The 25,245-nt window shown below is 49.1% G+C and overlaps 12 protein-coding genes across 12 annotated transcripts; 3 read left to right on the forward strand and 9 right to left on the reverse strand.

The window, feature by feature from the left end:
• Window positions 1-244: 244 nt before the first annotated feature.
• TRUGW13939_06646 (uncharacterized protein) lies at window positions 245-2,158 on the forward strand (the record flags this gene model as incomplete). The annotated part of the gene is made up of 5 exons (XM_035489797.1): window positions 245-440; window positions 495-921; window positions 986-1,346; window positions 1,427-1,712; window positions 1,776-2,158. 5 exons carry the CDS (start codon window positions 245-247, stop codon window positions 2,156-2,158), a joined length of 1,653 nt encoding a protein of 550 aa, XP_035345690.1.
• A 254-nt stretch (window positions 2,159-2,412) lies between these two features.
• TRUGW13939_06647 (uncharacterized protein) lies at window positions 2,413-3,770 on the reverse strand (the record flags this gene model as incomplete). The annotated part of the gene is made up of 2 exons (XM_035489798.1): window positions 2,413-3,283; window positions 3,355-3,770. The coding sequence occupies 2 exons, from the start codon at window positions 3,768-3,770 to the stop codon at window positions 2,413-2,415; spliced, it is 1,287 nt and encodes a 428-aa protein (XP_035345691.1).
• Window positions 3,771-4,891: 1,121 nt separating this feature from the next.
• TRUGW13939_06648 (uncharacterized protein) lies at window positions 4,892-6,215 on the forward strand (the record flags this gene model as incomplete). Its single annotated transcript, XM_035489799.1, has 2 exons — window positions 4,892-5,304; window positions 5,363-6,215. The coding sequence occupies 2 exons, from the start codon at window positions 4,892-4,894 to the stop codon at window positions 6,213-6,215; spliced, it is 1,266 nt and encodes a 421-aa protein (XP_035345692.1).
• A 579-nt stretch (window positions 6,216-6,794) lies between these two features.
• TRUGW13939_06649 (uncharacterized protein) lies at window positions 6,795-7,850 on the reverse strand (the record flags this gene model as incomplete). The annotated part of the gene is made up of 1 exon (XM_035489800.1): window positions 6,795-7,850. One exon carries the CDS (start codon window positions 7,848-7,850, stop codon window positions 6,795-6,797), a length of 1,056 nt encoding a protein of 351 aa, XP_035345693.1.
• Window positions 7,851-8,315: 465 nt separating this feature from the next.
• Window positions 8,316-9,173, reverse strand: TRUGW13939_06650 (uncharacterized protein; the record flags this gene model as incomplete). Its single annotated transcript, XM_035489801.1, has 1 exon — window positions 8,316-9,173. The coding sequence occupies one exon, from the start codon at window positions 9,171-9,173 to the stop codon at window positions 8,316-8,318; it is 858 nt and encodes a 285-aa protein (XP_035345694.1).
• A 1,122-nt stretch (window positions 9,174-10,295) lies between these two features.
• TRUGW13939_06651 (uncharacterized protein) lies at window positions 10,296-10,733 on the reverse strand (the record flags this gene model as incomplete). The annotated part of the gene is made up of 1 exon (XM_035489802.1): window positions 10,296-10,733. The coding sequence occupies one exon, from the start codon at window positions 10,731-10,733 to the stop codon at window positions 10,296-10,298; it is 438 nt and encodes a 145-aa protein (XP_035345695.1).
• Window positions 10,734-11,377: 644 nt separating this feature from the next.
• TRUGW13939_06652 (uncharacterized protein) lies at window positions 11,378-12,211 on the reverse strand (the record flags this gene model as incomplete). Its single annotated transcript, XM_035489803.1, has 1 exon — window positions 11,378-12,211. The coding sequence occupies one exon, from the start codon at window positions 12,209-12,211 to the stop codon at window positions 11,378-11,380; it is 834 nt and encodes a 277-aa protein (XP_035345696.1).
• A 664-nt stretch (window positions 12,212-12,875) lies between these two features.
• TRUGW13939_06653 (uncharacterized protein) lies at window positions 12,876-14,105 on the reverse strand (the record flags this gene model as incomplete). Its single annotated transcript, XM_035489804.1, has 1 exon — window positions 12,876-14,105. One exon carries the CDS (start codon window positions 14,103-14,105, stop codon window positions 12,876-12,878), a length of 1,230 nt encoding a protein of 409 aa, XP_035345697.1.
• A 607-nt stretch (window positions 14,106-14,712) lies between these two features.
• TRUGW13939_06654 (uncharacterized protein) lies at window positions 14,713-18,334 on the reverse strand (the record flags this gene model as incomplete). Its single annotated transcript, XM_035489805.1, has 2 exons — window positions 14,713-17,777; window positions 17,833-18,334. 2 exons carry the CDS (start codon window positions 18,332-18,334, stop codon window positions 14,713-14,715), a joined length of 3,567 nt encoding a protein of 1,188 aa, XP_035345698.1.
• Window positions 18,335-18,731: 397 nt separating this feature from the next.
• TRUGW13939_06655 (uncharacterized protein) lies at window positions 18,732-20,959 on the reverse strand (the record flags this gene model as incomplete). Its single annotated transcript, XM_035489806.1, has 7 exons — window positions 18,732-18,884; window positions 18,944-19,229; window positions 19,291-19,620; window positions 19,667-19,785; window positions 19,836-20,126; window positions 20,189-20,554; window positions 20,618-20,959. 7 exons carry the CDS (start codon window positions 20,957-20,959, stop codon window positions 18,732-18,734), a joined length of 1,887 nt encoding a protein of 628 aa, XP_035345699.1.
• A 460-nt stretch (window positions 20,960-21,419) lies between these two features.
• On the forward strand, window positions 21,420-23,063 carry TRUGW13939_06656 (uncharacterized protein; the record flags this gene model as incomplete). The annotated part of the gene is made up of 1 exon (XM_035489807.1): window positions 21,420-23,063. The coding sequence occupies one exon, from the start codon at window positions 21,420-21,422 to the stop codon at window positions 23,061-23,063; it is 1,644 nt and encodes a 547-aa protein (XP_035345700.1).
• A 191-nt stretch (window positions 23,064-23,254) lies between these two features.
• On the reverse strand, window positions 23,255-25,219 carry TRUGW13939_06657 (uncharacterized protein; the record flags this gene model as incomplete). Its single annotated transcript, XM_035489808.1, has 1 exon — window positions 23,255-25,219. The coding sequence occupies one exon, from the start codon at window positions 25,217-25,219 to the stop codon at window positions 23,255-23,257; it is 1,965 nt and encodes a 654-aa protein (XP_035345701.1).
• Window positions 25,220-25,245: the final 26 nt, after the last annotated feature.

A 25,245-nucleotide genomic window follows, 5' to 3' on the forward strand; every position in this document is an offset into this window, starting at 1 on the left:
TCAGACCCCCGACAGTGTGGAGATGCGGAGATCAACCCCGGATTCTAAGCTGTCTCTTCGATAGATACATCCCGTGTAGTTTCATGGACTATTTAAGATGCTCAAAATTGCCCTCATACTGGGCCAAAAAGTCTGCTAATTGTCACAAACAACAGCAAGCAATATAGCCACCAAATTCTGTGGTTTTCAAGATCATTCACTTCTTCAAAGATTTCTCGGTATACCTAATTATCCCCTCTCCACTATGTCTGAAGACAAAACGGAGGATCTTGGAAAGCCGATTTCTTCCTGTCACGATGAAAACGCGAATACTAGTCAGGGTACTTTCAGGACCATTGAAATCGACTACAATGACAATGGTGCTTTTGGAACTTCTCATTCTCCCTTTGTCTTTGCCGCTGCGTTGCTGGCATCATTCGGCGGGTTCTCATTCGGCTATGGTACGAGTCTCCCTTTGCATCATATGCAGTGAATATATAATAACAGTTGGAAAGACCAGGGAGTTATCTCACTTATCCTAGTTATGCCTCAGTTTGTGGACCAGTTTCCAGAAACCGGTTCCCACTCACCTCATCACGGATTCCACGTTGGCCTAATGACTGGAATGCTGGAACTTGGGGCATTCATTGGATGTCTTTTCTTTCCATATATCGCCGACAGGATATCACGCAAGGGTGCTATTTCTGTTGCCACAGGTTTCTTTTGCGTCGGTGCTGTCATCCAGACTGTAGCTATTAACTATAATACTCTTGTTGCAGGCCGATTCATTTGTGGAATGGGGATGGGTGCATTGGCAATGGGAGCACCCCTATACATATCCGAAATTGCACCTCCCAACTTACGAGGTTCGTTGCTTGTCCTGGAAGCGATAAGTATTGTTATCGGGGCTACAATAGCGTACTGGATTACGTATGGAACCAGGTACGGAAAACATCTGACCTTAATGTGTCCATTTGAGATGAGTGTCTGACAGTTTATCATTTAGATATATTGACAGCAGCTGGTCATTCAGGGGGCCTTTCCTTATTCAAATTTTCCCAGCCCTCGTTGTCGGCGGCGGCATTCATTTTTTCCCGTTCTCTCCTCGATGGTTGGCGATGGTTGGGCGAGACAAGGAAGGTTTGCACTCTTTGGCCACACTACGGAGACGAGGAACGTCGGATGAAACCGTACAGTTGGAGTGGAAGGGTATTTTGACTGAAGTGCGCTTCCAGAACGAGTTACTTGCCCTCCAGTATAGCGACCCTCGCTCGTTTGTCTCAGAATTGAAGCAATGGGCCGACCTTTTCCGCCCTAGATATTTCAAGAGAACCCTGGTAGCTATCGGTATTCCTTTTTTCCAACAGGTATTACCAGCCCTAGACATAACATTGTCATTTTCTTGACTTGATTCTCAAAACCTGACAACTATTTCATAACAATATAGTTTTCAGGAATCAACGCCTTCGTGTACTACGCACCAACGTTTTTTGCCAGTCTCGGACAGAGTTACAACAATTCCTTGATCCTGTCTGGTTTGATCAACGTCTGTCAATTTGTCGCCGGAATTCCAACGTTTTTATTTCTTGACCATGTTGGAAGACGGAAACTAGCAATTTTTGGTGCCATTGCTATGGGTATACCTCATTTTATAATGGCAGGTATCTACAGTGCCTTTAGCACGGATTGGCCGGCTCACAAGGTCGGTGGATGGGTTGGAGTTGCTCTAATCTGTACGTATTCAAGAATCTCGTGCAATCGGGAACAATAATGCTTATTAAAGAGGGGAAAAAAAGATGTATACGTCCTTTGCTACGCATGCTCCTACGGTCCACTCGCTTGGACTCTTCCAGCCGAGATATTCCCAAGCTCTAGGCGATCCAAAGGCGTCGGTATCGCCACCGCTACGATATGGTTGTCTAATTTTATTATTGGTGTCGTCGTGCCACAGATGCTAATATCGCTCGGCTGGGGGACGTTCCTATTTTTCGGGTTCTTCTGTTTAACCGCCGCGGTGTTTTCGTTTCTCTTCGTGCCAGAAACTTCAAGGAAGTCCTTGGAAGAAATTGCCGCAACTTTTGGTGACAACCTCGAAGATAACGAAGCGGAGATTCGCCGCCGAGTGGAGCGAGAAGTTTGGGCCGAGGCACAATTAGGTAATGAAGATACAAGTGTCTGAAGGACCCTTGAAGTAGACAGAGCCTGTATTTATTTTATAGTATCCATGTGTACAAGTTTATCTTTATAGAAATATGATAGTATACAGAAAATCTAGGCTTGGCTTAGATCCTTTACCTATCAGACGAAATATCTTCTTGATGTCTTAAAATTTACCTGATGAGAAATGGCAGTTAAATAAGACAAAAAAGGGTAACTATAGATAATATAGATATTTAGATTCCTATGAAGATCTGTGTCACAGGCAATTATACTCTAACGTTGTGGTGAGTTTGTGGGTGCCACAGAGTCGCCTGGAGGAGGCTGTGGAGTAAGTATAAAGCCTCGTCCATACCGTTCGCTGTATTCTGCCGTTTTATTTTCTCCGCCAACATTAGGTGTTGGATTACCTTCAGGAAGCATGTCTTGATTTGCAGTGCTTCGGAAATTGGCGCTAGTCATATCCCGGGATAACTGTTGTATAGAATCATCACTCATATGACCTCCCACTTGCCTGTTCTTCCAGCCAAGACCACGGTTTTTACCATGAAATACTTGTCCATTAGCCGAGACCATGAATTGGACCGAATCACCTGTGGCGTAGTTATCCACCGTGGTAACTTGTAAGTGGGTATCCGCCTTGGAGCAGATATCGATGCACTGACGTGTCGTCTCCCACTCGTCCTGCAGCCGTGACAGATCCACAAGGTCGTCACTAGATGCCATGCTAGATTCCGACTTTTCTATAATTCGGTGCATGAGCTTCCGCATATGGCCCTCCAGTTTTGCGGATGTTGCAACTAGGCTCTCCTTGCATTCTTGGAGGCCCCCGTTGGTAATACTTTCGGGTGAATCATCCGGATCGAGCGGGCCAGAAAGATTACTGCCTCTTTTTGGATTGAGCAGAAGCTGGTCGATATGGTCTGATAAACTAGCACAGATTTGAAGACATTTTTCTGTGCTCAGTCGTTCCTCCTTCATCAGGTTCAGTTCGGACGAATCTAAACTGGAATCTGTCATTGTCTGGTTCAATTGAAGTTGGACCTTTTCGTCGATGCTCTCAAGACGAGCTTGAAGATCATCCTTGGCTGTTTCGATTAGGAGTTTATGGCTTGTAAGAATCTCGGCGGTGGCGGTAGACTGGCGACTTGGGAATTTATTAACACATGACAATCTTCCAAAAATTCTTGCGCGGTCCGCGAATGGTTATTAACTCACAGGCTTGCGTCAGTCAGGGCAATGTTAATAGTCATTTTATATCCGGCAAGCAGTCGTCTGAAACCATCGATATCGTCGCTCATATACCTCAATCGTGCCCAATCACGAAAGCTCGTTCGGTTGCCAGCGGACCGCGCTAAACACTTTAAAATTTCTTGCTCAAAATATTTGCAGGCTTCGCCACATCTTTTCAAAGGAAGGTCGAGCGCCGACAGACCTGCTCCCGCCGTGTTCTTGATTGTTTCGTTAAGCGGACCCAAGACTTCAATCAAGGCCTGGATTTCGTCGAGGAGGTCGCGCACGCGTGTTTGATGCGAGTTAAAAGTTTTGATTGTCTCGTAGAGGGTAACGCTCGACTGAAAGGCGAAAGCAGCCAATGTCAATAACCCAGACGCTATGCCAATAGGTTCGGCCATTGCTGCCGTCTGATAAATGTAACTAGGGATGACGGCAGTATGTATCACAAGATGAAGCCGGATCTTAGATATTTGCGTTTGTTATTCGCAATTGAAATAGCGAGGAATGTTTTATATATATAGTCGGTCCATGGGATATCGCAAGGAGAAGTTGTTTTAACGCGGTCGCTGTGATGTGATCGAATGTGATGTGATGGGGTGGGGAGGGTTGGGCGGTTAGTCATCCAATCAACTGACAAGTGCAAGGATTGACATTGAGGCCATACTAGGTTGTTTCGTGTCTGCGCCGCCAGCGCCTGCCTTTCTCACCTCATTGGTTATATCCAACTGTGTCTACTTGACCAGATTAGAATCTAAAATTAGTTTGCCAACTTTGCTCGTAGATAATTGGAAGGTTTTCAATCTTATAGAATCTGGGTAAGCGGTATTGTGTGTAAGCAAAGGGAGGAGAAATCTCATCTAAAATACAAAGATAGAGATAAACATAGCTATTGTCTCATTGTTCCATAACAATAACATTGAAGGTGGCGATTTGGCCTCTGGCCACTGAAAGTATAGGCATGTAGCGGGGTAGGCGGGCGCCACCGAACTATATACAGCCTATATTTAGAAATATATCAAGGTACGCATCAGTAATGCATCTGTAAATAGAGCGCTACCGAATGCCACAGCGTATCGAATGTGTTTTTGGTTGATATTTCTGTTACAAGTAGTAGTGAATCTATTTGCATATATAGTTTCATATGCACTGCATCTCACGAACCTATTGGAAGATCATTCGCAAGGCGTACCGAACCCAAAAACTCAAACGTCAAAACTCCAGTCACCGTCTCCGAATTAGCTGGTTTCTGCCCGACGGTTCAGCTTCCAGCCTCGCGAGATGAAAACTTCAGCTGAAACCCAAGTATCGATGTACGCTGTGATTGGCATGTGAGCTGCTGTGGCCCCCACACTGACGTTTCACTTAGCGCCAGCTTACCCCTCCAAACCTCATCGTGCAAGGATATATATTTATATATGGATAGGCATGCTGTTTGATTCGGATTTTGTTCTACATCTTGCCCTTGGCTATGTTTGATTGTACCTAAGCCCTGAGCATCACGTGTTTTGCAGCTTTCATTATGGCGGATCCTTTGTCCGTTGCCGCCAGTCTGATCGCGTTGACCAGCTTCGCCTTCGAGACAAGCAAGTCCCTTTATCAGGCAGTCGATAGCTTCCAATCCTCAAAACGAATCATCCGTGAGCTGCGGGAAGAAGTTGAATCGTTGAACCAAGTCCTTGAAGCGCTGGCACAAATGGCCGTCGAATATGGGGATCAGTTAGTCAATTTGAAGCTGCCCTTGTTGCGATGCGGCAAGACATGTCAAGAGTTTGAAGAAACCATCAACAAGTGTGTGGCACACGCAGGGGGCGAGAAGAGAAGTTTTCGCGATTGGGTCCAGCTGCAGTTTCGAGGAGGCGATATTGCCGATCTCAAGACTACGTTGGCTGGTTATAAATCCACAATCAACATTGCTATTGGTGGCGCGACTTTGTGAGCTTTGAAAAGTATCCCGATAGAAGGACTATTGCTGACATATTCCATCATCTAGTCGCCAGGCCGCTGTCACAACCAATGTTGTTGACGACTACAGAAAAATGATTGATGAGGCCACGTCAGATCTTCAAGAACACTTGGTGCTGATTGACGAGAGAATGCAGTCTCTTCTAGCACAGGATGGCCCCCAGAATAGACATGCACCAGAAGTCAAAGACATCAAAGAAGAAAAAGAGGGTATTGGGCAATGTTTGGCAATCTGCACCGAGGTGTCACAATTGATCGAGGGTTTCCAATCTCGGCAGCCGCCAATTGACCGCTCTTCTATTCACGCATCTTCAAGCAATGGCCGTGTTTCTTCATCAGTGGCAGACACGACGAATAATATACTCGTCGACTTTAAACAAAAACTGTCAATGAACACTCAAGATTTGAAATCCCGGCTTCTTGAACTGGAAAATCAACTTCAGAGCCAGAATGGACAGAACACTAGCCCCCGTGACAGAGCTACTTTAAAGGCGATGAAGGAAGAAAGAGACAGCATCGATCAATGTCTCAAAATCTGCGCCGACGCATCCGATCTTACCGCGACCGCTCGGACCAATGTATACGAGAACGTGGCGTCGGCCGATAACGCGCATCAGCTGGTTGTATCAACAATAGGTGAACTGATATCAGCCAAACATGTCACCACTGGGTCAAATTCAATCCAATGGCTCGGCCAAATATCTGATGAAACTCTGCAAAAGCTCTCCGGTGATCACAGGCACTTCGTTTCCGAGAGAAAATCTGATTCTGAGCTGTCGTCCACCGAAAAAGATGGATTTGGCAATCGATATGGTACAGGGCGTCCGCTTGACGCCGAAAAGGCCCAACACTATCGGCCCTCTTCCAGTAGTGGCCGTTAGGTCTAAGTTAGTCGAAGTGTGTGGCTCTTTCTGTGTATTTGAAGTAGTAGCAAGCGTCTTTTTTTTTTAAAGTTTTTGCTTTTTTGCAATCAAATAGCATTTTTCAGAAGTCTCGCTGAGCAGCATAGTTAAGCACTACATGTAATATATATATTGATTGGTCAAACATTGAAATCGCGCACCAGTTGACGTTGCAGAGACGGAAAAGATTCACCTGCGTTCCGAATCTAACCCTCACTGTCACTTTTCAGAACGAAACATAGATGAGTCCACGGATCATCAATTGATGAGGCACTTTTTTGTGAGTCTCAGAAGGGGCAAGAAGAAGCTGAAAGAGAGCGGAGACAGGTGAGGCCCAGTGCCGTACTGCAGGCCAGTGTATACTATAAAGTAGCACATTAGTATTAACTCAACTAGCCTCCCCCACTAGTTCAAGCGATCTGACTATTTATAGTAATTTTATAAAAAGTTAGAGATATGTATATATTATGCTTTTTCTCTTAGTCCCTAGCTGCTCTTTCTATACACCTTGTGATGTTTAAAAAATTTAATCATATAGGCAAATAAAACCCCAAGATATCAGTTATATCGTGCCAACAGCTCCTCTCCTGCCAGGTATCGTTCTACATTCTGCACCACCTGGTCATACATATGGCCGATATACTCCTCAGTTCCGTAGCCCATATGTGGCGACAGCAACAAGTCACTCAGGCCGTTCTTCCCCCACTCTGTCGTACGCCATTCACTGTCTCCTGGCAGCGGCTCGACCTCGTATACATCAATCGCCGCACCCCGAATTCGACCCGCCTTGAGCGTTTCCAGGAGAGCATCTTGATCAATCAGGGGGGCCCGTGATGTGTTGACCAATAGGGCTGTCGGCTTCATCGCTGCTAATTCTTCCTTGCCAATAATACCACGACTGCGGTCCGACAATACGTAGTGCATCGACACAACGTCCGCTTGGCGAAGCAAATCAAGCTTGGAAGCTGGGACAATGATACTCCCCGCAGGTAACCCTATATCCAGTGCCGCTTCATCTGCCTTGTCTTGTGTTAGGCTGGAGCTCCAGGCAATGACCTTCATGCCGAATGCCAGAGCCGCGATTTTAGCGGTTGCTTTGCCGAGTCTCCCCAGGCCTACTAATCCCAATGTTTTGCCCGGAAGCTCAATCCCAAGACTCTGCCCTTGCCAGTAGGACTTGTCGGTCTTGAGTGCAATATCATCACGGGCAATGTGCCGTGCGAGTCCGAGAATCAGTGCCCAAGTCTGCTGTGTCGTTGTATCCGGTCCCGAGCTTTCTCCAGTCCTCTTGGTACCAGCCACAACAACCCCCTTTGTTGCTGCAAATTCGTGGTCAATCGACAGGTTTCGGACCCCCGTGGTCAAAAGAAGTTTCAAATTGGGTAATTCGCCGATTATGTCCGCGTGGAACGCACTGCGTTCGCGCATAGTCGAAATGACCTCAAAGGGCTTCAACCGCTGGATCTGGGCGACGCGTTCATCGGAATTTTGCACGTTGAGGGTATTTGGGAAAAGCGTCAAGGCGACTTTGCCAGTCAACGTGAGGTGGGCGAATTTGGGGGTTGCAATGTCCTGGTAGTCGTCCAGAATGGCGATTTTCAATGGGGACGACATGGCGATGACGTCGCTGGATACATACACTATATTTGAGATTGTCCGATCAACCGTGGGAACCGGATGGTCACCTCAAGTCTTTATACAAGCCACGCAGGTCCTGGAATATCGCGCCATCTAGATGCAAAAAGAGTTTCCCCTCACGAGAAACATGTGTGGTTGCGGGGTGAGGTCGAGGAAGCACTGCGAAATCGGCAAGCCGGACCCTCAACTGCCGACGGGGGGTGATGCTCCGTGCGTGGAAGATAGTTGATAATCCTCATTGGAAATCAATACAGCTGATGAAATGGCTTGAATGAAATAATGAAACACCAGTTGGACCCGACTAGGCAATTTGTTGTTCAAATTCACTCAACCCATCCATATTCCTTAAAACGCAGCACTTGCTGAGAGTGACAACGAAACAATTGATGATGTCTAACATACGCTCTCGTGCTACTTTGATAGCCTTAGATGATAGACAAGTTACACGACCACAGCCATTTGAAATACTCTTCTGCGATCCGTTTCTCGTTTTAACATCACCAAACATGTCGCTACCACAACCTCCTCGGCCACGTATTCCCTGGCATCCCGGCCAATTACCAGCAAACCTCCGTTCCCTGCAGTGGCTCGCGAAGAGCCGGTCGATCTTGTTGCTGTTGACCGAACGAACTCTGCAATGATCTTTCCGCTAGGGTCTGTGTCATTCTCTGACTGTTGGCAGAGAGTAATCAGACTGATTTTTCTCCCAGTGTCTAGATCTCTACGGCTTCCATAGGCCCATTGGTATCGACTTTCAGTAGCTTTGTAGCTTGCTGGTACGGCGAAAGACATAGTGCGAGAAGTCCATTTGCTTGAAAGCTGGATTTTATAGTCGGACACCGCTGACATATTTTTCTCACAAGTTCGACCAGCGGGAATATGCAAAATAGGGTCTTTCCCAGGCCCAAAGAAATACTTTGTCGCCACAAGCTCCTTGCCCGTAAGGGCGTCTAAGAGTATTGCATCACCCGAATGCAGCTTGCTCCTGCTCGATACATAAACCAGCCTATCTTCATTTGTGCGATCAAATATTGGTATCTCCATCCGCGAGTCTGGCACGGGGATCGGGATGGGCATACGAAAAGGCCCGATTCCGCGGGCGTCGATGTGGAGGGATCGACCGGGTCGAAAGGTCGTTTGGAAGTCTCTGCCAATAGAGGCCAATGTTGTGGCTTCAGAAGAAGAGTCGGAGTATAAACTGGCGCTCTCATGCGTATGCATCGACTTTATACTATTGCGATAGTCCGAGATAGCAGGGTAGCTGGGAGGTGGGTAGAGCGGATAGTCGTTAGTGTCCATTGTAATTCTGCGAGTGGTCTAACAATATGACCTGAGTAGTGAAAAAAAAAGGGGGGGGACTGAGATTAAAGAGAAATAAAAGGCGTGGGAGGCCATTTTATGTTGAAGGAATTCGATGTTGTCATGCCATCCAAAATAGGCAATTTTATCATACGAGATGGTTCCACAACCAAGCATCAGGTTCCAGACGCCTCCAGTTGTTTTATTTATGCAGGATGCACAATAACATCGACAGGTACTGCATAACCTGTCCTCGTAATCAACCAATGTTGAAATACACAAACTACGCGCTAGTCTCAGTTTGGAAATTTGCTCGTATTACTTGTGTATCATTTGCCATAAAAGGAAGACATTATTTTCCGTCGGCAACATAAATATCTACTAGCACTGCTACTTTAAACTACATACATGTGAGTCGTTGGTTGGTTATAATGAATTAAGTTGATTAGGATGTTTTTTAAAAAAAATGTATTAATATGACAGAAAGTGTGATAGAGAGGAATAAATCAATCAATCACAGGATATTTGTGGGGCAAGAACTAAAAATCAAGAAAACTTGCAAGAACAATCAATGAAGTTCAGAATAAGAAAGAAAAGAAAAAAGAAAGAAAATTTCAATCAAGAGCCCCCATACAAAACCCATACGTTCATATGATGGTTTATGTGTGGAGGAATGGGTTTAGTGTGCCCCAAAATGGCCAGGATGGATCTGCCAAAAGTCACTAGGTTAACTAGTGAAGACACTAGCAGAGTATATCGAAGAGTCTGCAGCCGATTGTCGACTTCTATCCCGACTTTTGTGGGTGTTCACGCTTGTATCACTCTTGTATCACTCTTATATCACTCCGTGAACCCAGAACTTTAGATTCACTGGAACTAATTCGGTATGGAAAGATTCCCCTTCAACGAATTCGTTTCGCTTCTTCAGGATCATCTTGGATGTAATATCTGAATAGATTTCCGTTGTGAGCTCGCCATATGATGCCCCTTCTGGGATTTCGAGCAGGTCGTGGCCATCCCCTTCCAAATAAACGTCGCTGTGTGGATAATTACTGGGGCTTCCGTCTAACTCAAGGCTCTCATCCCCGTCGGAAATCTTGGTTTCCTTTCCAGTACCGTCTTTTAAAGTACCTCCCACTTATCAGGGTCACAAAGAAAGTTGATTCTATCCTTTTCAGTGTAGAAATTATTGCGCATTGGCGGCTGGACAGGCTCGTGATCTTTGCCATTACTAGAGTAAATCCCCACCCTCAGATTGTAAGAACCCTTTGGAAGCACTAGAGGTTTGTCCGGTTTGAAGCCAAAATCGACCGTAGCGTAAGTTGAACATCCACCAGGGCCCACGAAAATCATAAAAAAAAAGGCGTTGCCGTATTCCTTGATCTCATAGGTATCGACTGGTTCATAAGGACCAGCGTATAAATTAGGCCATTCTGTTGGAGGTGCCAAGGTTTTCTTGGGATTGGATTGTCGCAGGGGCAACTGTACCTCTCTAGAAGCTGACTGCTGTGTTGGCTGTTGTGGTGGCTGTTGTGGTGCCGTTATACTTCGTCGTGTCATAGTGAAAGCAGGAATGGGGTTTTATCGTGTTGCTTACTTCGAGTTGTGATATTGATGTTGTGTGTAAAGAAAAAAGTTTATCATTAGGAACAGGGATATCGAGGAGTGCTTTTATACCTTGACCATGGCATTGGGTCATTGGAAAAACTGCTAGCACAGTGAGTCAATCATAATGATTCAGCCTAACATTAGAGTCATCGAAGTAAGACATCAAAGTAGAGGGGGTCATTAAAGTGAGACATTAAAGTAGGACAATGAAGTACAGTCATTGCGTAGAGTCATCAAAGTGAAACATTGAAATAGAGTCTCATTTTGGCAACCATGGGAAAAAGGGGTATCTTTAAAGAAAAATTATCATTATTTAGGTTTCAAGAAAGAGAGAAAATATATGGATTTCTAGTTTGATTCATTGTCTCAATATACCCGTTTCCAACACATGTAAATTATAGTCTAAGAGTACATTTAATTTAGTTTCCCAAGAAAATCCACCACAACCACACTTCTCCATCATAAACATACCCCCGAGACCTCCCGCAGTCGATCGTGCCCTGGTTATTATTCCGCATGAACCCAGACTTCCAGCTTCACATGCAAGGGGTGGGCTTGATCCCTTGACTCTTTTGGAGAATCACGATGTTGAGATCTTACCCAAACCCAGGTTTCGACCATTCCATGTGCAAAGCCCGCCTGGAAGCGTGATAGCCCGAACTAAACTCCTTTACCCAGACGTCTAGTTCGACTGGAATTTGTTGAAATTGTTCCTCCACAGGAAGTGCCACTTCCATGTGTTTGATGTCGCACCAAATCTCCGCTCTAAGCTTAATATGTGTCAGACCTTGTTGGATTGCGATGGTACACTCCGGGTCGGGCGCGGAGGAGGAATACGCCATTGTAGCGGTCGCTTTTGGAGGGGTGATTTTGTATTCCTCCGCCCTGACACGGAAAAATGTGTCAGTTGTGGTACGAGAATTAAAAGAATTCGTGACAACAATTTGCCACGAGTCAAAGTCTCCCGTAAAGTTGATGTTGTGCTTTTCAGTGTAGGAGCCCTTTGGAAATTCAATTGGATGGCTGAACATGAATAATTCACCCTGGGAAGGTTTAGAGAAAATCTCCACCCTCAATTTGTAAGCGCCACGTGGAATATATAGAGGACTCGTTGGTGAAAAGCCGGACATGATGGCAGCGAAAGTTGGGTCCTCACTGTCGCAGGCCACGAACATCATGAAAAAGCAGGCGGGGCCGTATTCCGTGTTGTCAGAGGTAGGAATTTCAGCTTCAGAATCTGCGTATAAATCAGGCCATTGTGTTGGGACGCACTTGCGTATCGCTGAGGGCCTGTCCTGCACGAAGACCAAGTCACTACCTGTCGATTCGAACTGTTGTGGCATAGTGAAAGGAGGATACTCCTCCTGCACGAAGACCAAGTCATCACCTGCCGAATCCGGCCGTTGTGGTGCGTTTGAAGGCCGTGGCATAGTGAAAGCAGGAATAGGACTGTATCACGTTACTTGGCTCAAGTTGTGATATTGATGTTATGTGTAAAGAAGAATATCGAGGAGTTGACTGGTTTGAGTAATCAGAATAACTGATAGCATACAGTCAACCACGGTGACCCTACCTTTGGTATCCTTTTCAAGTCTCTGAGTCACAACCCATGTAAACCCGGGAGAAATAGTCTCGACGGCAACATTGCCTTTGTAGAAAAAAGATATAGACAAAGGAGGGGCCATGATTGTACAAAAGAAGATTTGTTTTACTATTGACTGATCTGGGACATAAACGGCCTCTTTGTCATATTCATTTAATAAATACCGGTAAGCCCATGTAGCGCTAATGAATTAGGTCCGACTACACGTCAAGGCTTGAGTACCATGAATGACTCACTAGGGTGGATAGTGCAAAACTTTTATGTTCAGCATGGGCGGATTAAAATTCGTCAAAGACTACCCCTGAATTCGTAGGTTTTCCAATATCAAGACGAGAAATATCGGAAATATGATAACTAGAGAAGAATTATTTAACTGAATTATAAAAATAAATACAGTATTGATTGCTTCCCAAATTAAAATTGGTTACATTTTCTATTGTATACTAGTACACAGAAGCATAGACAATCATGGATCACTGGAACCAGGATATTTACTTTGATATTGTCACATTATGTACCCAGCATCCACCTCGTACTGGCACGCCATTCAATCTGTCACTTAGCCACGACCAGCCCGCCACATATCCATGAGTAGCTGAAGTGATATGAGAGACATTCAGAGCCCTGTAATATTCAACATCCACCCCCTCGTCACAAAACTTTGCCATGAGGGCATCTGTGTCAGATACAACACTGAGCTGATCACCCGTGCCCTTGTAGCTGTAAATAGGGGCATTAGGAACGCCGTGCAAGCCCATAATACCAGTATTTTCAATCACACTCTTGGGCACCGTAGCCTCAACCCAAGACGGCACGTCAAAAAAGGACGTGAAGTCGGTATTATCCAAATCGGTAAGCGTCTCCAGCAAGCACGATTTGGCAGCCTGGAAAAGCTTGTTTGCGTTGCTTGCCACTAGATTTTCTGACACCCAGTTTGACATGTTGGCATACTCCTTTGACAGACCAAGGATTGATGATCCAATCAGTCCGGCCCCATTCGTGCCATCGATACTGTTGAAAACGGAGCTGACATTTGGCGTCAGAGCTGTGAGTAGCGCCCCTGCAAAATTCAGCTCTGGTGCATAGAATTTCTGTAGTTCCAGCGCCCATTCGCTAGCAAACGCACCCCCAGAGGCACCCGCCAGCACAACCTTGGCGTCTTTTTTGATACCTGTCAGGTGCGTGGAGGACAGACAAGCTCTTGTCGCGTCCAACATTGAATACCCAGCCCTCAATCCATTTGTGAATGACGCCGGGAACCCTTCGTAATCCGTCACGGCGACATTCCAACCCTGCTGCAGGGCTCTCCCGACCACCGCCGCTTCTGGGATATCTGACTCATTCTGGAAAATCGTATAGGAAGGGCTACAGTCCACAAACGCCGAGTCATATGCAAGCTGCAATTCCAATAGCTTATCCGTATGAGCATCTGGCGGAACCAACACCGTCGTCACGATAGCCGTCGGCATTCCCTGGCTATCGCTAGACCGGAGAAGGAATTGATACGTGTCAGCAATCACACCAGCGCTTATCCGATCTGCCCGAGGCACTTTTCGAACCCGGAGAATGGTGCCTGGCGAACTCCTCTCAAAAAAAGGGGGCGGGCGATAAAACGCATCGACAGATGGAGGCAAGGGCGAGACTCGCTCAACGGACTCGGCCCTAGAGATCGCACTCAAGCATAAAAGCCCCAAGGCGGCGACGCCTCCTGCACCAAGCATTATTTTTCTTCTTCTTTTGTTTCGTAAAGTTGGGCGCATCGGGAAACGAATTAGAGTTGAGGCTGTGGCGTATGTTAAATACCTTGACGTCGTTACATAGCGCATGTTTCCGGCTTGAATCATTGAAAGCGGTTCTAGGCTATAGAACACTGAAGTAGGTCTCACTGCCAATTCGATTTAAAAAAAAGAAACGAACTTCATTATATCTTCAATATTGCTGAAAACGGCTGGAGTCTATATGTAGACTAGGTGGGTCTACTCTTAGGGTTGGAGCCGCAAGCGGGTTTCCTAAAGCGGCAATACAACGATGTTCCAATGTTACATGTACATGTATGTAGCAATTTAGGGCACGGTATAACTTATATGCATACGATTAGCATTTCTCAATGTAGAATTTTGGTGATCACAACACTGGGTTTAGGCCAGTTCTTGTTAATTAGCTCCTGGTTGAGTGCCAAAGATAGCAAAAGGAGCAGCTAACATCACCTGGGCATTTATGCAACTACACAATTCACGACAACATTCATATATTAGCTGAAGTTAAATGAACAGAGCAACGACGAATTGATAATATACAGCGGTACATTGAGGAATATCACAGCAGTCCTTAAGGTCCCATATGTATGTAAGCAGCCCATATTCTAGGATCTCCTCCAACCCATCGCCGCGGAGCAACCAAGCGACCAGCTCTACTGCCGCCATCGCGAGCCTCCAGCTGGCCTCGGAGAGACCTGATCCCCTCCTGCAATCCCATGGATATGGTCCCATCGTTCATCATCACAGAATCGACGGCCAAAGCCTCGGCAACTTTCCGTGCCACCCCGACACAATGCTCGTCCGACACCTCCCACAATGAGCCAACCACGTGCTGGAAGCCAACCAGCTGACACGCACTCATCAAGTGCAGACCCTCGTCGAGCAGGTCGTCGATCATGGTGCTCCCGGTCGAGCAGGCGGAGAGGTATGCCAAGAGAGGAATTGTCTGGTGCAGCTTCAGCGCGATCAGGTCCTTGACCGTGAGCGGATCGACCTGCCAGTCACTCAAGAGCAGTGCACTCTTCAATGGATCTACCGGGTCCAAGGCGCCATGCCCGGCGAAATGGAGGATAGCAGCGCCCTTTAGCGCAGCTAATAGCTCGGACTTGTTGGGTTGCGATAGGACGTCTGGCACGAAGCTCGTGTTAGACATGAAGACGTTGCGGATAGCGTCGACCTCTACCTGCGCATGTGGAAGACTACTACACCCGGGAGTAGTGCCCATGCTGACTAGCAGAGATGTTTCCGAGGCACCAGGTCGGTCCCAGTGGAGCATGTTATGCTTCGTGAACAACATGGCTTTGACGGACAGGCCGTACGAAGACATGACCCTGTCCATCAAGGTTTTGGACACCATATCGCCGCTGGTGTAGTTCCCTGCAGCGTGGATCGGCAAGGAGCACAGCGGGCCAGTAGGGATCCACCAGACGCGAGGTTTTTCCGAAGATGTCGTTTCCAAGCTCTTGACGCCCTCCAGCCGGTCAAGAATGGGTCGTCCTAGGGTATCCCAGAGCCAGCCCAGGAGCTGAAACATTTGGGGCTCGGTGATATTTCCCGACTTCAGGAGCACGGCCCGGTCTCTAATATCCTCGAGGCAAAGCTCAGGGAGGGGCAGCAGGTCGATGCGGTCAGGCGTAATGATAAATGCATCGCTGCGCAGGCGACTGGTGTTGACTACCACAACAGGTCCTGTTGATGCCGCACTCTTCAGTTCCGCTACCGAGGGGGCAAGCAGAAAGTTCTCAAAGCCCTCAACCCGCCGTATTCGGTCAACAACATCATCAAAGTCCTTGGCAATCTTTCCGCGTTGCGTAAGATCGAGCGATAGCTGAGTTGCCATGGACTCCAGGTCCCCGTATGCTGCGGTCGAGTCCAACGAGTCCCTCATCTGCTCGAATTCGGCGGCCAGGTCAGGGTGCTTCTGTCTTAGATCTGCAATGTCAGAGCGGACCTCAAACAACAGCCCAAGGATAAACCCACGCCCCTCCTCCAGCAGAACTAGCGCCTCCCCAGCTCCGGCGCCAGTCTCGAGCGCAACCGATGTTGCGAGCGCGGCGAGGCCAGCAAACTTCTTCACCATTTTCTGCTGGTCCTTTTGCTGCAGAGAGCGAGGGCTGAGCTTGCGAAGGAGCTTGACGGTGCTCCGGAGAATGAGATTGGCCTCGGTCAGCCTGGAGCGGAATAAGAGCAGATCCGCAGCTCTTCGAGCTTCCCAAATCTGTGTCGAGGCTCTAGAGCTCGGGTTTTTCAAACACATACGCAGCGTGTCGGCGCCATCGTCTAGATCCGCGGGCGACTCTGTGATCTCAAACCGCCAGATGAGCATGCTGCTCAGAGCGCCGAGGAGGTGAGCCGTAATTGGTACCTCGTCTGCTGGCGTATCGGCAACAAGAGTCTTCATTTCTTCAATGGCTCGGCCAAGGTCTTCGGCGGGAGATACTGATGACCGGGACCGTAGATAGAGAGAGAGAGCGAAGTAGCCGCGGATCTCCAGGTAGTCTATGCGTCCCGGCACGCTGGCCCTGGCGGCCTGCTCTGCGAAAAGGACACATTGGTCTATGTCGCCGTCGTCGTTCCGTATGGCTAGGAGCCTTGAAAGCCGGCTGATTTGCAGGGGTTTCCACGCGTTGCCATCTGGGGTCATCTTTACACTCTCCTTGGCGAGATCGATGGCAGAATCGATGTCGTCTTTAACGCGGTCGCAGTCGAACTTGCTCGCCAGTATCGTGGCCAGATTTCCTAGGACAGCCGGGTATTCAGGGTGGCTGGGAGTCAGAGATTTCAGGGCCTTTTTCGTGGCATAGACTGCGCGTTCGATGTCTTGCTTGAGCTCAATGCGGTCGTATCTGTGCCGCAATAGTTGGCCGACGATTGCCCAGTACTTGGTGTATTCCGCCTCTTCTTTTTCGGCAATGTCCCACAGTCTGTCACAGTCCTCAATACCTTGATTGAGATACTTGATATCCATGGATATCTCGTACTTCCGGAGCAGGAGAGACGTGTATTCAGCTCTATAACGAATCTGTTCTGGCGAGTCTTTGGGCAGAAGGCCCAGCGCTTCGTCCACCAACAACATTGCCCGATCCAGCAGTTTTACATCTCTCGTTGCGTGAAACAGACGCTCCAGTCTGACAGCTAGTTTCACAAGAGCCAGGTCACGACCTGCGACGCCGGCCGCGACAAATTCGAGCACACGCTCCGCCGTGGCCACGCACCTTTTCGCATCCTCCACATTGCTGGTATGCTCGTACCTGTGAAACAGCAGCTCAGACAACGTCTCCAGACATTCGCCACGGTATTCGCGCTCCTTCAGCCCATCTATGGTATTGTCAAAGCACCGGATGGCATAATCGAGATCGCCAACGTGCACATAATCATCCAGTTTGCATCGTCTCGCAACCAGAACGCCGAGCGAGAACCACGCCTTGGTCAGGTGCGCCAGCATCTCCTCCGCGACTCTGGTTGCGGTCTCGGCAGCGACGATGGCTTGGTCCACGTCCACCTTCGCATTCGTCGCTCTGCATTTCCGCGCGAGCAGGTTCCGTAGCGAGCTAGATTGAAGCAGTCTTCCGGGATCCCCGAGTGGTATGGTTGCAAGGGCCTGCCGCGCGTGCGAAATCATGTCCTCTTGGCTCTCTACGCTCTTGTGTGAGATAATGACTAACTTCCTTCCTGGCAGCGGCGGACGTACCGTGTGCGTCTGGATCCATCAATATGATCTTGTCAAGATGGTTCCAGATGCTATCTTCACCAGCACCGTTACTGGGCTCGGCATAGTGTTCTTGCTTGTCGAGCAAGTCCCGCAGATGTTCCATCCGGCGCCTCAGCTGGACGTTTTCGTTCTGGGGAGTGAGATTGAGTGCCTCCTGCGCCCAGGATATTGCCCTGTCAAGATACGTCTTTGCAAAATCCTCTTTTGCAGTTGCAGATGTCCGCTTAAACTTAGTGGTTTGTAGATGACTCGCGTCTTCGAATATCTGCGCTCGAGTTCCCCTATCTTCGTCAGGCGTGGTGGCCAACAACACTTGCTCTGCCGCCTCGAGGGCCCGGTCAAGGTCGTAGTTCGTGCTTGTGTGAAGAAATATTGCACGGTGGATGGCGAAGAGGAGGTTCTGCGAGCCGGGATCATCCTCGACTGTTCTTGCGAAGGAGCGAAGCTGGTCTTCGTCCATTTCTTGGAGCAACGCCTCCATTGTAGGAAGCTGTCGAAGTGAGTCAGCAGTATGAGAGGATTTAGAGAGGAGGCGCGAACGGTTTGGCCGTACGACAAGAATTGAAAACCGAAGGTTCCCCCCCCAGAGTACCTCATACAGAAATAGCCAGCCTTGTGTCCTGTTTTGTGGCGCAATGTGATGTGTTGATGCCCGACATCTAAGGCGACCAGTGAATTTTCCCAGAAGTGGTCTTGCATACAGCACCCATTCCGGGCGATCCAGCACTACTGATCTAGTTACAGTAAGACTGCGAGTACACGTCTACCTGCGGTTGAGATTGCTTGCAGACGAGCTATTTTTCATAATAGATAGGCTCAATGCCATACTAACGCAACAACTAGCCAAGTTTGACTACCTAGAAGTTCCTCCCAATATCTTAGGCTGGTCCACTGTGTCCCACGCTGTCTGGTGCTTTCTCGCCACCCTTGATGTGCTGGTACTCGTCACCTTCTCCTCCTCCACGCCCGGGTAACAAAAAGAATGGCTCTTCGGCCTGCCAGATTTCCAGCGTCACCGCCACATCAACGCGCTGCGTGTAATGTCAGTCCCTGTACCAAGTTTGACGAGTTAGCGATAGATGGCTCTCACATTATTGCATCGGTCGACTGCCACAAAATACATCGGGACATCCTCCGTGTCATCATACTCGAAGCGCCGCATAGCGAGTGTGGCCGGCACTTGGGCCATGGACAGCACCCCTTTTCGCTGCTGTGTCTTGCAGTTTCCACAGCTTCCCTCGGAGCCCTGGTCCAGCGAGGAGCTAAAGGTGTAGACTCTCGCGACGAAGTTGACAGAGTTCTGCCCGTGGAATTGATCATCGACCATATGGCCGAGGAAGATGTTAATCGCATACGCCTCGCCATTCAGAGCGTATCTGCAGATCTCACGGTTAGCCTTTTCATAAGACTTTAATATTAAGTCACGATTGTACGCACCGGTCGTATAGGACAGTGATAATATAATCTTTCCGTTGCCAGTCCGGCAAATTATCATACACCTCATGGGTTCTCACGCCGTACAGACTCCGTATCTTAGTCCTGATATCAGGATCTGCGCGGTCTTCGTCGGGCTTATCGCCTTGAACGATGTCGTAGTCGTAGCCCAGCTTGCGCCAATATTGCACATGGTCCGAAGTGTAGAATTTGTCGGCACTATCTTTGTGGAAGGGCGCAAGGTCATTGGCCTGAACGGCTTGACTGTCTGGGTCATCAAACCATTTGTCTTTATGCAATGTCTGCCAAATAGCGGTCAAACGATCAATATTACTAGTATCGTCAGCGCCAGCGATTGTGCATTACGACGGGCACTTACCAGTGGTAAATAAAGAAGATCGGATCGAATGCTGCCATGGCCACACTACTCATATGACCAGCTCCCCAAAGGTCTGTTTCTTTCTGAGGAGGCGTGAATTGTGACCCTCCCACCCAGTTCTAGGGATCCTTAGCTACCTGTACATGCATATTCAATGGTGAGAACGTACGTGGATGTTGTTATGAATGAACTCCAAGGACAACCAATTAATCGGCTTCTGGCCGTGACGCTCCATGTATTGCGTCGTTGCAAACGCTCCCCAGCAGTCATAGTCGTATGTCAGGAGGCGATACGTCATTTCCTGGAGCGTTGGAAGTGGTTTATATATAACCTCCTTGTTCCATTCGTGCTCGTTTAGAGCCTGGTTGGAGAACCTCCAATTCTGTTCTGCATTGGTCCAGGCAGTCTCAGGATCTCCCTGGCGGATGCCGTATTTGGTGGTCGATACGCATTTGTCCCACTGGCATTTTTGTATCAGAACGGCTTCTACCATCATAGCAGGGGAGTATGAGAGAAACTCACTGGATAGGTGTAATCCAAACCACTACCTTTGTCGTGGCCATTCTCTCCTTTGATTTTGTACGGGTCGTCCAGCTTACCCATCTCGGTTTGAGCCTTGTACTTGTATAGAGGATTCTGTCTGGGCGCTAATTCCATGTCTTGCCGGTCGGAGTTCACAACCAGAATGTTCACATCGGGCAGCATGGCCATGATGGGCAGTCGGAGGATGCCTTCCGTAGCCTGTGGGAAGTCTGGGATGTAATCCCCAAAACGCGCAAAGTCCCAGTAGGGCAGGCGCCATTGACCAGCCTCCTGAGTCCACGTATCCTGGAGAGCCTCCGGGATATTCTTACGGATGAAAACCAGCATCTCGTCATATAGAGTTTGCTGGAATCGGTCGTTCAGTGACTGGCTTGGTCATGTTCCAAAAGCACAAGATCACCCACTCACCTCGAATAGCAGCATATACACCCGATGCCAGGTTGGGAATGTGAAGTCATTGTGCACGCAGTACCCCGGGATTTTATCTTTTGGTACGACATCCGGGCCATCAGGGGCCTTGACATTGTCCCAGCTTGTCCATGGCGCAGAATGAATGCCCGCCAGACGGAAGTAGGACAGCTGGTTCTCCAAGGGGTGGCTTTGAATGGCCGCTAGAGCCTCGACAAACAGGGTCAACTGGATGCTGTTTCCTTGAACTTGCTCTTGAAACCATATGTCAATGTCTTTGCGTACCGGGGTTCGACCATCTGGAGCTTTGGTATTGATCCCGGTGATCGGTTGGAAATCCATTCTGATGTAGATTAAGACAGGCGTGTGCTTGGTGAGATTGATGCGATGTCTAGGTGAAACGAAGGCCTAAATAGAGAATCCATTCTTCCAAGCAGACATAACATGTTTGGCCTTGAATATCATGAGTCGTAAGGCACTGTCTATGTAGACAGTGATGCGGCCTATGCGATCATGTGTGGAACAGAAAGGTGCATGAACTTCTCTTCTCATCGATTTGCATGCATATGCGAGCGTATGCAGGCAGGCAGGCGCGGTTGCAGGAAGGAGCTAGCCGCCGATTGGAAGCCTCGGGAGTTAGGCATCGCTGCTCATACATAATCCATCCCGCATTCTATGCAACAGATATACGTTGGCCTACTCCCTTCGATAGCTGCGCAACAGACAATCCCATATAACACGCCCGCCCGGGAAATCTTTATTCCCTATCGTCGATCAGGGTCTACCTGCTGATGAATTCAGGATGCCGCCGTTCAGCGAGTACACCATCGGCTGGATCTCAGCCCTGCCATTGGAGATGGCCGCTGCCATGGCCGTGCTCGACGAAGACCATGGCAGACCCAATCAGCAGCCTGCGAGAGACAAGAATAACTATATGCTGGGCCGAATCGGCCAGCACAACGTGGTGATCGCCTGTCTTCCTGCCGGGGTGTACGGGACAACCTCCGCGGCAGTGGTTGCGATGGATATGGTCGCCACATTTACACATTTACGCTTTAGTCTGATGGTGGGTATCGGCGGGGGAGTCCCCTCCATACAGTATGATATCCGGCTCGGGGATGTGGTAGTGGGTAGGCCGCAGGGAACAGCAGGGGGGGTGATTCAGTATGACAGGGGCAAAACAACTCCAGGCGGACATCTGAACCTCTCCGGCTCACTCAATAAACCCCACCCAGTGCTGCTGACAGCAGTTTCGGGCCTACACGCCTTGCATATGAAGGAGGGCAACCGCATACCGCAGATCCTCGCGGAAATGGCGGCCAGCCAGTCCCAGATGGACGCCACTTTCTTCAGCCCGGGCCAGGAGCACGACCATCTGTATGCAGCCGAATATGCACATCCCGGTAGCAATAGTACGTGCGAGCACTGCGACAAGGAACAGCTCGTACAGCGGCCTGAGCGCAAGGACTCTCAGCCAGCCGTGTTCTACGGCACCATTGCGTCTGGGAATCAAGTCATGAAGGATGGCGTCACCCGCGATCGACTCGGCCGCCAACTGGACGTCATTTGTTTCGAGATGGAGGCTGCGGGCTTGATGGATCACTTTCCCTGCCTCGTGATTCGAGGAATTTGTGATTACGCAGACTCGCATAAGAATAAAGCCTGGCAGGGGTACGCCGCAGCGACGGCGGCCGCCTATGCAAAAGAACTCCTCTGTATACTGCCAACGACCGACATACCCCCAGTTCCGCGTCTCTTCCCAAAGGCCGCTGATCAGCTTTCCCACCCATCCTTCCTCGCGACCAGGGATTGGTATGAGCGAGACGAAATTCAGCTGGCGAGTTTGGTACCCAACATCAAATACCCCAACCAAGACGCTCTTGTAGCGACGTCGGTGAAAAGAGAAGAGGACGTGTCGATCTGTGTGGACCAGGCTCTGAATGAGTACTTCCCCGTCAAACCGACTCCTACTGACACCAGCATTGTGCATCTGCTTTCGCGGGTTTTTGCCCTGCCTGACAGTCAGCCCGCCGCGAGCCATTGGCGCGTCCAGGCCACTGAGTCGCGGACATACATGCTTCGACAGCCACGGACGATCTTCAAACAGATATGTGCTCATTCTGACGTCCGGGAATGGCTCGAGGAGTCTTTTATGGAATCACAACCGGCCTATTTCATTGTTGGCTACCGCACCGCATTAAATGCAAAACTGACCTGGGAGGATGACGATACCAATCCTCGTTATATTTCTGGCGAGCGTATCTATGCAATTTGTTACCGCCAAATCAGCTTCCGGTTCCTCAAGGGGGCGGAGAGTGCATTTCTTGCCGCAAGCAACTACTGGAATCTCTTCTCTGATGGACGTGGTGCCGGTAGTAATGAAGATTTCCTTAATGTAGATATTCCAGACGACGATGGCGATGAGAATTGGGGGATGTTGGTATGAGCAATATCAATGCACGAAGAGTCAAGAAATACGGACATCTCTCTCTGTCTCTGGACTGATATCGGCTTTTACGATGCTACATCTACACTTTGGTACGATCAAACCGCATCGATGAAGGAAGTAACATTCTCATACTACTAATAATCTCACTATAAATATTGTTGTCTAACCAAGGCCTAATGGCCATAAGGCTACCCAGAAGGAGACGGGATATTTCTTGTGGTCGTAACCGAGACCTGGGCTGTTTGCCATTTTGCATCAACAGGGCGAAGCCTTCCTGCTCGTGACCCGTCACTCCCACCGCGTAGGATCGTCTGGAACTCTTCATTAAAGTCTTCCTGCTTTGCAGCGCCTCCTCTTACGGCATGCTCTGTCGCGAGAGTTCTGAAGGAGGAAGGTTTATCTGTCACAATCACTTTGAAAATGTCAGTTATTTCGGTTACGTCCCCATCAGTATCAAGGATCTTCATTTCGATGGACAACTCGTCGCTGCTCTTTTCTGGCTCCACGGCCAGAGACCCATCGCTCTGGTAGCTGTCGTCTGGAACGCAGAGAGTCACCGTTCTATCCGCCCTCAGATTGAGCACGCTAAAGTAGAGCGTGTCCCGGATGTTCTGCCTGTTGCGGTCATCGTCTGTGCCGGGGATCAGGCGCCGCAAATTCTTAAACTGCAATTCTATACTGCCTCCGTGGCACACTGTGGTGGCATTCTTCACCTCCCGAAATTCGAACTGGCCCTGGAGGTCGGCCTTGGTGTTGTGGGCGTGCAGAACCCTCGAGTAGTGCGCGAGGGTCTTGAGAAATCCGTGAATTTTGGACACCGTTGGTGTTGACGCTCCCGGTACGTAGACCGGGGAGTTTGGCAAATGCGTACCAGAGGCGTCCTTGATTTCGTGCTGGCCCTCATCATTAGGACGAATCTCGTAGGCGGCCCCGAGGTAGTCGACTCCGTGGAGTTTCACCCCGATAGCGGGTTCTTTAATCAACTGCTGGCGGAGGTAGTCGTTCTCTACAAGTACATGGAGAGGTGTTCCGTATACGGGAGAGACCAGAGACACTGGACAACCGCGGTCCACGTTGCCTGAATCGGCAGCAGCCAATGGTCCCGATGCTTTGATTGCCTCCACCCGGTCGATGGTGATGGTCGTAATCGGTTTTGTCAGCTGCAATGCGCCACGGGGGTAGATGGCCCATTTCTCCCCGTCCTTGACACCGTGTATCTCCCCGTGGTCAATGTAGACCCTCCCGGAATCTGCGCTCGTGACGATCGCCTGGCGAGTACTCGAATGGCTGTCGTGGGAAAACACGTCGCGGTCCTCGATGCCAAACAGCTTCGGGTTCTGCGTTGCTGATTTCATTCCAATGCGGGCACAGATATCCCAAAAGAGTGACTTATAGGTCAGCGACTGACCGTTTTGCCTCAGCGTCTCGAGGCTAGAAAGCATCGTCAGAGTCAGGGCGCCGTTCTTCTTGTAGTCACTGTCGTAACATTCCTTGGCCAGTTGGTGCGGTTGACACGCCGCTAGAAGAGTGTAGTTGCGCACCCTCGTCCAGTATGATGATCTAGCGGACCCAGCGCGATTTTCGACTCCAGTGTCTTCCTCCTCATCTGGCTCCTCCTCCCCCGGCTGGGGATCCGCAGGCAGAATACGGTCGATCTGACGAACATTCTGGTGGTTAGCTCGGTCTCCACCTCCAGAGTGACAGCAATCGAGCACTGCGAAAAGCTGTGCCCCGGCACTTGCCAGGCCATCAAAGTAGCGACCAAGCTCGTAGTCCTTCATATGGCGCGCGCCGTGCAAAACCAGCGACTCAAAATAATTGTCCGACCCCCTCAGCGGATGCTCCCTGTCCTGGCTCCGCAACTGGCGACCCCCATGGCCGGAGTAGTGAAAGTAGACAAAGTCCCTGGGCGTGGCCCGTTCCTGGACGTGCTTGATCAAACCTACGATGTTGTCGTAGGTGGGCAGCGTGTCGCCTTTGAGATCCTCTACGGTAATTTTCAAGATTTCTAGGCGGGAGGCGTCGATGCTGTCTTTGAGAACTTTCTCGACGTTTTCAATGTCTCTAACGGAGCCCTCCAACCACTTAAATTCCGCGTAGGCGTTGATGCCGATTAAAATGGCCCAGACTTTAGGATTTGATGTGTCAGTCATGATCGGTTGTTTAAATAGTGAATTTG

The sequence above is a fragment of the Talaromyces rugulosus genome, chromosome III (assembly GCF_013368755.1).
Source record: "Talaromyces rugulosus chromosome III, complete sequence".
Lineage (NCBI taxonomy): Eukaryota > Fungi > Ascomycota > Eurotiomycetes > Eurotiales > Trichocomaceae > Talaromyces > Talaromyces rugulosus.